Source organism: Chiloscyllium plagiosum, chromosome 19, assembly GCF_004010195.1.
Source record: "Chiloscyllium plagiosum isolate BGI_BamShark_2017 chromosome 19, ASM401019v2, whole genome shotgun sequence".
NCBI classification, from domain to species: Eukaryota; Metazoa; Chordata; class Chondrichthyes; order Orectolobiformes; family Hemiscylliidae; genus Chiloscyllium; species Chiloscyllium plagiosum.
The window spans coordinates 51,057,532-51,071,073 of NC_057728.1; the positions used below are offsets into that span (position 1 = coordinate 51,057,532).

At 43.8% G+C, this 13,542-nt stretch overlaps 1 protein-coding gene across 3 annotated transcripts in view; it reads left to right on the plus strand.

Moving 5' to 3' along the window:
• The window catches only part of LOC122559795 (tetraspanin-9-like), a 186,864-nt gene that overhangs the window by 86,887 nt on the left and 86,435 nt on the right, over positions 1-13,542 (plus strand). For 2 of the 3 annotated variants that reach the window (XM_043709851.1, XM_043709850.1), the window contains one exon: positions 5,575-5,654. In XM_043709851.1, the coding sequence (XP_043565786.1) occupies positions 5,592-5,654 (63 nt within the window). In that variant the 5' untranslated portion in view covers positions 5,575-5,591. Of the gene's footprint in view, positions 1-4,795; positions 5,655-13,542 lie in introns of those variants that run through there. The other variant, XM_043709849.1, reaches the window with a different exon arrangement.

A 13,542-nucleotide genomic window follows, 5' to 3' on the forward strand; every position in this document is an offset into this window, starting at 1 on the left:
CAGACATAAATCTAACTTTGAGTCATTAATCTTGAACCTAATACCAATTGATCCTAACCTCAACCCAAAACGCTGACCCTCAATTTTCAAATTTACCCTCAACCTTCTACATTCCACTAAAAAACACAAACCATCTTCCAATAAATTTATTGAGCTTAAAACATCTGCAAACGTGAAGGCAGCACTAAGCTATATTGATCCAGAGTAACTGAGACTGAGAGTGTACTGAGCTGTATTGGTCTAACAATGCTGGAACTGATACTGTACTAAACTGTAGTGGACTAATCTTACTGAGATTGAGACTCTGAGCCATACAGGTCTAATATTACTGAGATTGAGACTGTACTGAACTATGCTGGGATGTGGTCTTATGATTGATTAGATAGATAGATTCCCTACAGTGTGGAAACCTTCGGCCCAACAAGTCCACACCGACCCTCCGAAGAGCAACCCACCCAGACCCATTCCCCTACATTTACCCCTGGTTAATGCACCTAATGCTACGGGCAATTTAGCATGGCCAATTCACCTGATCTGCACATCTTTGGACTGTGGGAGGAAACCGGAGCACCTGGAGGAAATTCACGCAGACATGGGGAGAATGTGCAAACTCCACACAGTTGCCCAAGGCGGGAATTGAACCCGGGTTCCTGGCGTTGTGAGGCAACAGTGCTAACCATTGAGCCACCGTGCCGCTCATCTCTACATCAGGGCGATAGGATGCCAATTTGCGAAGCATTTCAGTGACTATCTCTGGGACACATTCACCAAACAATGTGGCCGATCATTTCAACTCCCTCTCCCATTCCCCCAAGGTCATGTAAGTCCTGGGCCTCCTCCACCACCAAATACAAGCCACCTGACAACTGGAGGAAGAACGCCTTATCTTCTGCCTTGGGATCCTCCAACCACACGGGATCAACATGGACTTCACTAGTTTCCTAATCTCCCCTCCCCCCATCTCATCCCATCTCATCCCAGGTCCAACCCTCTAACTTAGCACCACCCTCTCGATCTGTCCCATCTTCCTTTCCACATATTTGCTCCACCCTCCCTACCGACCTATCACAATTACCCATACCTGCATCCACCTATTGCCTTCCCACCTACCTTGCTTCCAGCCCCTCCCCTCACCCCACCCACCTATTAGTTTCCCAGCCCCACCCCTCAACATTCCTGATGATGGGCTCTTGCCCGAAACGTCGACTCTCCTGCTCCTCGGATGCTGTGTGACCTGATGTGCTTTTCCAACACCACCTTTTCAACTAGGCTGGAATTGTACTGAGCTTTGCTGGGACTGAGCCTGTACTGAACTATACTGGTCTAATGTTACTGAGATGGGGAAGTGAAAGGCATAGATACATTGGAAACACTGCACAGTCCCTTTCCCCAGAACTGCAAGTACCGGTGACTGTGAATCAGTTTTGTGAAGCTGTGTCTGAAATCTGGGGGGAAATGCACCTTTTGCCTTTGTTTGGAGGTGGGCTGTTTCATGGAAGGAATTAACCTGGGATCTGCTCTCTGGATGCTGGTTTAGTGCAGTTTTTGATTGTTACCTGTTTTTACTAAATGCGGTAAGAACTAGATTCATAACTTCAGAATGAAACTGGATGGGTTTCAAGAGATGCACTGGAAAACTTTGAAAAATGTTTGGGCTGAATTTTATTTGTGGAATGATTTTCCTTGCTCTGGATGCACATGTGAATTTCGTTCAGATATTGTAAATCCTGGAGTGGGGCCAGTGATACTTTTTGTGTTTCCTTGCGAGGTATGTGGCAGGGATTGGAATATCTCCGTGTGTTTACAGACAAGACGTTTCTGCATTTGCCCTGTCCCTGTCCCTGAAATGGGTATGGGTGCACACAGTTAGTTTGTGAGTGATCAGACTTTTATTCCTTGCTTGAAGTGACAAAAAAAAAATCTGAAGTTGACCTGAGTTAGTCAAGAATTTGGTTTAAAGAGAAATCTCCAGGAAGTGTTCCACGCCGTAGTTGAGGGTATGTTCGCTGAGCTGGGAAGTTGATTGGCAGACATTTTGTCCCCTGTCTCGGTGACATCTTCAGTGCTTTGGAGCCTCCTGTGAAGAGCTGCTGTACTGTGTCTTCTGGAATTTATTTGGTTCCGTTCCTGCTTCTTCCGGTTGCTTGTTCTGCTAGTTTATTGTGGTGGCCGATATATTGGGTCTAGGTCTATGTGCTTGTTGATGGAGTCCGTGGATGAGTGCCATGCTTCTAGAAATCCTCTGACTGTCCCCTGTTTGGGCTTGTCCTATGGTCATTGTGTTGTCCCAGTTGAATTTATGGTGCTTGTCATCTGTTTGTGGCCACTTAGGGACAGCTGGTCATGGCGTTTTGTGACTAGTTGGTGTTTGTGCGTGACTAATGAGTTAAGTTGTGGCATATCCTCATCATGTAATTTGTCTGTTAGGCATCTGTGGATGTAGTCACTAGCCACGCCACTTTACATAAAAAATATCTTGGAGCTGACAGCCAGACTTTTTCGACCACTGGGAACGATGACAGCCCATAAACCAACAGCCAAGCTCAGACAACTCACCAGGACAAAAGACCCTGTACCCATCATGTGGAAGGCGAATGTAATTTACCAAGATTCCATGCAAAGACTGCATGCAACCCTATATAGGATAAACAGGCAGACAACACAATGATTATAAGATAAGCAAAACAATACACACAGAGCATTTTCTAGAAGCACGGCACTCATCCACAGACTCCAAAACAAGCGCATAGACCTAGACCCAATATACCGGCCACAAGAATGAACTACCGGAACCGGCAACTGGAAGCAGCAGCAATGGAACCAAATAAATTCCAGAAGAAACAGCACAGCACCACTTCACAGGAGGCTCCAAAGCACTGGAGATGTTACCGAGAGGAGTTTGCACATTCTCCCCGTGTCTGCGTGGGTTTCCTCCGGGTGCTCCGGTTTCCTCCCACAGTCCAAAGATGTGCAGGTCAGGTGAATTGGCCATGCTAAATTGCCCGTAGTGTTAGGTAAGGGGTAAATGTAGGGGCATGGGTGGGTTGCGCTTCGGCGGGGCGGTGTGGACTTGTTGGGCCGAAGGGCCTGTTTCCACACTGTAAGTAATCTAATTTAAACCTTTACACAAACCTTGAGCTGTTCCATGCATTGGCTGTTCTGACTTGAGCAACTGAACATATCGTGGATGATGGGAACCTGAAACAAACACAAAGTGCTGGTGAAACTCAGCAGGTCTGACAGCATCTGTGGAGAGAGAAAACAATTAACGTTTTGAGTCCAGTCTGACTTCTTCAGAACTGCGATTTGATTTGATATATTATAGTCACATGTACTGAGAAACAGTGAAAAGTATTGCTTTGTGTGCTATTCAGGCAAATCTTACCTTACATAAGTACATCTGGGTATTAGAACAAAATGCAGAATAGAGTATTACAGCTACAGAGAAAGATCAATTTCAGTATGAGAGGCCTGTACAAAAGTCTGATTTCAGTGGGGAGGAAGCTGTTCTTGAATCTGTTTATACATGCTGTTAGACTTTTGTAGCTTCTGCCCGTTGGTGAGGGTGGAAGAGAGTATGACTAGGATGGGATTATGTTGGCTGATTTCCTGAGACTATAGACGGAGTTGATGGAAGGAAGGCTGGTTTTCATGATGGACTGGGCTGAGTTCACCACACTGTCATTCCTTGGGATCCTGAGCAGAGCAGTTGCCATACCACACTGTGATGCATCCGGGTAGGATACTTTCTGTGGTGCATCTATAAATATTGGTGAGAGTCAGAGTCAGAGATGTACTGCATGGAAACAGACCCTTCAGTCCAACCCATCCATACCAACCAGATATCCTAACCCAATCTAGTCCCACCTGCCAGCACTCAGCCTATATCCTTCCAAACCCTTCCTATTCATATACCCATTCAGTGCCTTTTAAATGTTGCAATTGTACCAGCCTCCACCACTTCCTCTGGCAGCACATTCTATACATGCACCATTCTCTGTGTGAAAAAGTTGCCCCTTAGATCCTTTTTATATCTTTCCCCTCTCACCCTAAACCTATGCCCTCTAGTTCTGGACTCCCCTTACCCAGGGAAAAGACTTTGTCTATTTATCCTATCCATGGCCCTTATGATTTTATAAATCTCTATAAGGTCACCCCTCAACCTCCGACGCTCCAGGGAAAACAGCCCCAGCCCATTCAGCCTCTCCCTGTAGCTCAAACCCTCCAACCCTGGCAACATCCTTGTAAATCTTTTCCGAACCCTTTCAAGTTTCACAACATCCTTCCAATAGGAAGGAGACCAGAATTGCATGTAGTGCCGTATTCCAAAGGTGACTGAACCAATCACTGCGGCCACGCTGAATTTCCTTTGCCTTTGAGGGTGTAGAGGGATCTGTGTGCTTTCTTCACCGTGTGTGCCATTTAAAACAAATTGGACAATCTGTATGCCTTCAATTATTCTCCAATTAATTGCCCTGCCATCAATGTGGTTTGCTTGAAATTACTCAAATGCAACCCCATAATTTTAATATTCTCAGTTCATAGTCGGTGTTAGGTTAAAGTTTGTCCCAGAGCAGTGTGTAAGTTCGTAACTGGCATATTAGCAGTCCCTTCTCTCAGTTGACAGAATATTATCACACGTTTGCAGTCCTTATTTTCTCTGGGAGCTGAGTGCTGCTGGGCAGTAACAGGACAGTTAGAGAGAAGATTAAACTGTTCGTCCCTGGAGAGTTCTTTCGCTGATTGGATAGCCGAGCAGAGAGTGGGTGTGCTTGAGACAGGGGTGGAGGTTTGTCGTGGTTGGGTCAGTGTTAGATCCGAGAGGATCTGAGCTCCGGTAGCAACTGCTGGTAATTTAACAGCAGTGCAGCAATGAGAGAGAGAGAAAGCTTGGACAGCTGATCGCTGAGTAAAGAGGTTGAAGGAACATGTGAGCGGTGAACAGAGCCCCTGAAGAGCTGCAGCGGTTGAAATACACAGTGCAGGAGACCCGGGAGCATGAGGAGGGGAAGCCACTGTAAAGTTTAAACAGGGGCCAGCAGGAATTCCAGCATCTAGCAAATGTGTGCTTCGAATAGCTTGATCATGTGGCGTTGCAGGAGCTGCTGATTGTTGAGAGCGTGGATTGGAAGCTCCCAGTACATAGAGAGATAAGAGATTACCCCCCTCCCCCGTGCGTGTCTCTCTCTCACACACACACACACACACACAGGCTCTCTGACTGACCTCCAGTTTATCCTGCGCTTGTGTCCCTTCATCCTGTGCCGAGCACCGAGACATGTTTGACACTGAATGTGAGATCTGGGAAGAGGGAGAATATGGAGAAATCAAGTAGTGAGGAGTTTTCAATCCACCGGAGCCCCTCTGTGGAGAGCAGAGACTCGGAGGTTGGAAAAGCCTCCACGTCTGGACAGCAGTTTGGTCGTGGATTTACGGCTGGGGCTTTCTATGGCAACTCCGGCAGCCGCAGCAAGGAGCCAGCGGGACCCGGTGTCAACAGGGACAGATACACCGCCCCTAAAGGCAGCAAGTATGTGGTGTTTTACCTCGACCTGTCCTTTGTTTTTCTCCTAGAATTCCAAAAGTGCAACATGGCAAGAGGCTGTTTGTGTTGTCTGAAGTACTTGATGTTTCTTTTCAACCTGATCTTTTGGGTAAGTGATTGATTTCTTTCTTTGAGCGTTGATTGTTTAATTGAAATGTCACTTGGTCGTGAGAAACACAACTGAACTCGGTCGTCCCCATAGAGCCTAATATTAAAGTTAGCTGCCATCAGTCATGATCCGGTGCTCAGTGTAACTTAAGTCTTGGATTTGGCAGAGAGGTCTCCTCACTTACATAAGAACATAGGAGCAGGACGCGTCCTTTCGGCCCATCGGTTCTTCTCTGCTGTTTAACGCAGTCCTGATTTATCTCCTCTCTTTACCCCATGTCCCTGTCCCATTCCTGTATCTTCTCTGCCCTCTCTGATGTTCAAAGATCACTCTGAATATGCTCAAAGCCTGAAGCATCCACTGCTGTCTATCTGGGAGGCCCGAAGATTGGAATAAATTTCTCCACATCTTAACCGACCAACCCCTCTGTCAAGGGAAACATTTTCTCAGTATCCACTCTAAGAGGGTAATAAAAACAGAAGTAGCTGGAGAAGCTCGGCAGATCTGGCAGCATGTGTGGAGAGAGAAGTTAGCATTTAGTGTCCAACATGACTGTCAGACTGGAAACTGAGTTTCTCCAGCACTTAGTTTTCTTTTAATTCCAGCATCCCAGTATTTTGCTTTTATCCCATTTAAGAGGCTTATGTGTTTCAAGGCAATCATCTCTCTGTTTTTCTAAGCTCCTGGAAGTATTGTCCTATTCTGCTCAATATTTCCACATAGGGCACTGTCCAAATCCCAGGATCCAGTCTGGCTTATGCTAAAGGTGCCCCCGAAAGACAATTATATTACTCCTTTACTGTACTCCAGCTGTGGTCTCGCCATGTCTCTATGTAATTGGAATTAAATTTCATTTGTACACTCCAACTCTTTCTCTTCGAGGCTACAGTGCCTTTTGCTATCCCAATTCTTGCCCATCTCTTAATTTTCTGTGACTTGTGTGCAAGGGTATATAGGTCCCTCTGAATAGCACGATTACTCAGTCTCTCACCAATTTAGAAAAAAAGTTCTATTTTTCCTTCCAAATTGGATGCCTTCACATATCTCCACATTGTGTTCTGTCCACCACACTCTTACTCCTACACAAGCTGTCAGTACCTCACTGCTTACTGGCCCATTTAACATAGCATCGTCAGCAACCTTTGGATGTCTTACACTCAGAGCTGTTGTCTGAAACTGACATTCTCTGCCCTGTGAAAGCAGTGTAGAGCAATCCTGGGTGTGCACTGCATTAAAAATGGCTTTGTGGCTCCAAGTGAGGCTGGCGGGCAGATTACTGTGTGAAACGAGTTAAGGGTTATCACCATATCCGATGAGGAGTCTGTGCAGTTTGCAGCATTTAACACAGTGAAAAGTACCAATTAAGTAACCCATAATACTCCAGGAATATAACTGGGGATTAAGGTTGGTGTGGTTCTGACCTATCCTGCTCCCCTTCAGCATTTAATACAATTTCTTTAAGCATCAGTGCTTGTTAGATCAGTCATAGCAGAGCTAGATAGTACTGCCTCATCAATGTAATCTGCTGGGATGCACAATCAACTGTAGAACTTTGGCAGTAAAGCCCATTGCATGTTCACTGGTCCAGGATTAGATGCAGCGTGTTCCTATTTTACTGCACCTCCAGTGTTTCTTTTTTTGCGAGTGAAACGTCCGTAATAATTATTCAAAAAGATGGTTTGAGAACGTGGTGCAAATTGGAAATTCATCTTCCGTTCTTGCCAATTTATCAATGTGTCGACACTCCAAGCATTTGAAACTCCATTGTTGATTCTTAATGAGACACACAAGATCCTAAGGGGATTTGATATGGTGAATGCCGGGAGGATGTTCCCTTGTGAGGGAGTCTGGAACTAGGGGGCAGAATTTAAAAATCGGAGGTCTCCCATTTAATATTGAGATGAGGAAGAATTGGTTAATGGTCATTACTCTGTGGAATTCTCTTCCCCAGAGGCTGATTATTGAATATATTCAAAGCTGAGTTAGACGAATGTTTGATTGACAAGCAAGTCACATTATGGGAAGAAAAGACAGAAAGTGAAGTTGACTGGAGACAACAAGAAGGGCTGAATAGCCTCTTCTGCTTTGATTGCATTCTGAGTATTCCATTACTGCTTTGATGCAATCAGTCCTTTTTAGCTTGTAGAACTTTTACTAAGAGATGGCAGTATTCCAGTGTCCTCATGGTAATTAATCCGTTGCTACTGTCCTAGTGCAGCATACAGTATTCTGTACTGTTAGGATCTGGTGTCACTTGGTACAGAATACAGTACAGTGCACTGGGTATATATTTTTCCTTTTAGGGTTGGTCATGTTGAATCATGTGTTATTCACCAGTGGTATATTTATCCACTTGGAGATTAACTGTCGCTGAGCTGCCATCACAGCAGTCCCCTGCTTCCTTGGTCACTTTGTCCTAATCTGTCTGTCTGGCTTCCTATGAAATGTACATTTGCATTGATCTGGATATATGATAATCGGACAAGAGGTCAGCTGATGTGTTGTGGTTTACAAAGATAGGAGAAAGGGGATAGTTTCAGATTGCAAGAAGGTATTGTTAATAGGGACACTGCAAGCAGACTTTGTTAGCAAAGGCAGAATAGTTAATCAGGTATCAGAGACCTTATTTTTCTGTTCTTTTTATATGCGGTTTAGTCCATGCATGGGCACCATTTAAGCCTGTGTGTTAATATTCCTGAGTTTCTGCATAATATTTCTCCATTTGCTACTGGTATCAGAGACCTTATTTTTCTGTTCCTTTTATATGCGGTTTAGTCCATGCATGGGCACCATTTAAGCCTGAGTGTGTATTGTGTGTGTTAATATTCCTGAGTTTCTGCATAATATTTCTCCATTTGCTACTGTCAGTGTATCTCCATTGCATCTCTGCCATTTTATATAATTTTGTTATTTGCTGATGGGTTTTTTTTCAATCTGCAACAGCAACAAACAGGCGTGTAGAGGTTACTGTGACTGCACATTTCATAATGGAACCAGAATGACCGACTGTCCCAGAAGCTCACACCCGATCTTGGGTTTCTCGTTTACCTCAGCAGGGTTTAGGATGAGACCATAAGATGCAAAACTATAAAGTATAGGAGCAGAAGTTGTCCATTCGGCACATAAAGTCTACCCCACCATTCAAAGTCCAATGATGTGTAGGTTGGGTGGATTGGCCATGCTAAATTGCCCTGTAGTTGAGGCTAGGTGGATTAGCCATGGGAAATGGAGAGGTTACGGAGATAGGGTGGGATGCTTTTCGGAGGGTCAGTGCAGACTAGATGGGCCAAACGGCCTCTATCTGCATTGTAGGGAGTCTGTGATTCTGTGAGATCACTGCTGATCTGATAATCCTCAATTCTGCCTTATCCCCATAATCTTAACCCATTCGTGAATCTGGTTCAATAAGCGTTAATGCCGATGCAGAGCAGTAATTTATCATAGAACGACCCAGCACATTCAGACCATCATTCCTGTGCTGGTTCTATGAGCATGCTATTCGATACGTGGCTCTCTTTGCCGAACCCTGCAAATTCTTCTTTCATGTGTTTTCAATTCCCTTTTGAAGGTTATTATTCAATCTGCTGCTACAGTCTGTGCATTCCAGATCACGACAGCAACCATTATTCATACACAGCCTCTTAACATTGCTTAGACATTTTGTTTTAACCAATTCGCAGAAGGGTTATCGAACAGAATATGTGTAAACTGATGTAAGGACAGGTGACCAAAAGCTCGATGGTTGAACAGGATTTGCTGCGGATTATGCAATGAATGGCTCCGTCATTCTATAAAAATCCTTTTTTTTTTCTCCACGTCACCTCTTTAGCCAATTACCTTGATTCCGGGTGCTACTGTCATCGGCCATTCTAACAGTGGAAATGGCTTTTCTCAATTTACTTTATCTGTACCAGTCAAGGTGTTGAACAACTCAATGAAATCTCCCCTGCTCCAAAGACGAAAACTGCAGACTCTTCATTTCTGTACCTGCAACTAAAGTTCCTCACCTCTGCCTTTCCAATAAATCTCACTCTTGTGCCCTTTCCAATGGCATGCCAGCCTTCAAAAGTGTGGAATTGAATACAATACTCCAACTGGGCCTTCACCACCTTAGAGGCAAGTGAGGAAAAGCTAATGTATTTGTGACTGGAAATTTGTTCAGGTAGGGTTCTCCAAGGATCAGAAATAGGTCCCTTGCTCTTTGAGGTGAAAACTAATAGTTTAGATTTAAATATAGTATAGCGTTCATGATCAATAAGCTTTCAATGCTGCAAATTTAGCCCTGTGGTTGGTGAGGATGAAAGCTGCAAGAAGCTATCAATGGACTAGTCAGATGGGCAGGAAACATGCAAATGGAACTCAGCCCGAGAGAATTGTAAAACAATGTGTTTGAGGAGATCAAACAAGGTAAGGGATAGTGAGATGTGTGGAGGAATAGAGAGAGATCTTGGAGTTCATTATTCAAAGATCTCTGAAGATGGCATGACAGGTAGATACTGGTACGTTTGACAGGTACACTCTGGATGTACCTACCCTCCCTGTTCAAGAAGGCATCACCACCTGCTCAAGGGTAATTAGGGATGGGCATAAACGCTGGCCAAGGCAATGACCCCCACATTCCGTGAATGAATTTAAAAGGGATAAGTGGATAAGATGGTTGAGAGGGTATTTGGGATACTTCCTATAATTCACAGAAATAAGAACTGTTTGAAAGAAATAGCTAGGCCACAACAGTGCACTGCATACAATTGTGGTCACTGCAGTCAAAAAGGGTGTGACCACACTAGGGAGAGTACAGAGGAGATTTACTGAGGATGTTACAGGGAATGCAGAATTTCAGGTATGATCAAATAGACAGAGTGCATTCCCTTTGGAACACAGGATGCTGGGGGAGTTTAATTGAGGTGTGCAAAATTAAGGAGCTTAGAAAATTTGTCAAAGGAGGGTTGTTTCCCTCAGCAGAGTCAAGATTAGAGTGGTGCTGGAAAAGCACAGCAGGTCAGGCAGCATCTGAGGAGCAGGAAAATCAATGTTTCGGGCAAAAGCCCTTCATCAGGAATCTGATGATTCCACATGAAGGGCTTTTGCCCGAAACATTGATTTTCCTGCTCCTCAGATGCTGCCTGACCTGCTGTGCTTTTCATGAACCACTCTAATCTTGACTCTGATCTCCAGCATCTGCAGTCCTCACTTTTCCCTCAGCAGATTGGCAATAGCAGTAGATGTAGATTTTAAGTAATTGGCAGAAGGGTTAGAGGGGACTTGAGAGTTTTTTTGTTTCATGCAGAGTGTGGTGAAACTCACTGCCCGAAAGGGTTGTAGAGGCAGAAATACTGACCACATATTGAAGCAAAACACTTGAAGGAGCACTTGAAATGCAAGAACCTAGAGTGCTATAGACGAAGAGTTGGATGAGGCTTGAGGTAACAAAAATGATGGGCTGAATAGTTTACTTCTGTGCAATAAGTGTTAGCCATTCTAGGATAAGTATTTTACAAAACCACCTTGCCTTTGTACTTTTTTTGCCTTTATTGATAATGCCAAGGATTCCACTTGTGTTTTGAACTACCTTTTTGATGTGAAAAGATCTGAGAATCCTTAGACTTTCTGCTGATCAGAGAGAGCCAGCAGGATTGGTAAAGCGAAGGTCACACCTGATCAATCTTATTTGGAAGAGGTAACTGCAGTCATGGACGGGGCAGTGTTTCTGGATGTTGTTTATATGGACTTCCCGAAGGCACTTGACACGGTTCCACATTAGAGTCTGCCAGCTAAAGCTGAAGTTTGTGGAATTGCAAGTATATTATTAATGAATGTGTTGGGAAATTGGCTGACTAACAAGAAACTGAGATAATAGGCAGGATATGATGAACAGTGTCATGCAGGATTTGACTTAAGATCTCAACCATTCATCATATTTATTAATGGCTGGGGTGATAGGATAGAAGGACATATCCAAACTTGGTAATAATACAAAGATAAGCAATACAACAAACACGTAAAAATAAAATATATTGATAGATTAAATGAATAGACAAACCTGGTGAATGTGGAGATGGTCAGGTAGTGGTAATGTCACTGATCACGGCCTCTGAATTTCTAGCCTAATGATGTAGATTGAATTTAAATTATACTAGCTGTAGTGGAATATCAGTGAATAAATCTGGAATATAAAGGTGGCCTCAGCAATAGTGACCATAACAACTGTCACTGATTATAGGAAAAAGTCATCTGCTTTACCAATGATCTTTATTGTGAGAAATCTGTTCTAAACCTGGTCTGGCCAATACACAATTGCAGATCCAAAACAATGTAGTTGGCTCTTTACTTCCCTCTGAAATAAAGTCATAGAATCATAGAGGTTTACAGCATGGCTCTTCAGCCCAACTTGTCCATGCTATTGTTTTAACAATTCTGATTTGCCTGTGTTTGGTCCATATCTAGAAGAGAAAATGAGGTCTGCAAATGCTGGAGATCAGAGATGGAAATGTGTTGCTGGAGAAGCGCAGCAGGTCAGGCAGCATCTAGGGAACAGGAGAATCGACGTTTCGGGCATTAGCCCTTCTTCAGGAATGAATGATTCATTCCTGAAGAAGGGCTAATGCCCGAAACGTCGATTCTCCTGTTCCCTAGATGCTGCCTGACCTGCTGCGCTTCTCCAGCAACACATTTCCATCTTTGGTCCATATCTATCCCATTCATGGTCTAGCAAGCCACTCTGTTCAAAGGCAATTAAGAATGGGCATCAAATGCTCACCTTGCCTATGATACCCACATCCCATGAATTTTAAAAAAAAGGGCAACAATTGTGAAGCTGATTTGGACTTTGGAAAGTTAGAACAAAGAACAGTCTGAATGGTACTGCATGAGAAAAAATGGCAGTCCGCAGAGACTTGGAGGTTCAGGTACACAAGTTATTGAAATGTTGTGAACAGATATGGAGAATAATTAAAGAGCCAAAAGGAATATAGGCCTTTATGGCTAGTAGAATAGAAGAGAATGAATGTTCTGAACCTAAATAACTCTGAAACCAAACCTAGTGTTGCTCTCAGTAGTTCTGCCCAGAACACCCTTAGCCTACGAGAGTACCCGAATTAGGTAAAATTACGAGGAGACATTACCCAAGCTAGGGTTTTCCTCCCTGGAATTTGGGGGTGACATTTTCAAGATGTTAAGGAAAACGTGGAAAAATGTCGCTTGAAAGAAAGCTTTTCCATTGGACGAGGGAGCATGACCTGAAGATTAGAGCCAGGCTTTCCGGAATGATATTTGGGAACACATCAGCACCCACATTTGGAACTCTCTTGCACCTATGCTAATTGATGCCAGAACAATGGTTAATATTAAAACCAAGGTTGGCGATTGTTGTTAACCAAAGATACTTAGGGATATTGAGTAAAAATGGATGTATGAAGTTTGTTTTGTAGCAACTGTAATCTCACTTAATGGTGGAACAGGGAGGATTGGTGAAATAGTGGCTTCCTTTGTTGTCCTACCTTTTGTAGACGTGTTTATATTCAATGCAAGGTTTCTCTGCCATCCACCACCTTTAAAATTATACCATTTAATAGATAATTCTTCTCCAAGTTCTTTCTACCAAAGTGATTGCTCCATACCTCTCTGTGGTAAACTTCATTTGCCACATGTCTGACTGTATTTGCCCCTTGGGCGAGACTAGAGTCATAGAGATGTACAGCATTTATCTGAATTAACATCTGTCCATGCCGACCAGATATCCCAACCCAATCTAGTCCCACCTGCCAGCACCCGGCCCATATTCCTCCAAACCCTTCCTATTCATATACCCATCCAAATGCCTCTTAAATGTTGCATTTGTACCAGCCTCCACCACTTCCTCTGGCAGCTCATTCCATACACGTACCACCCT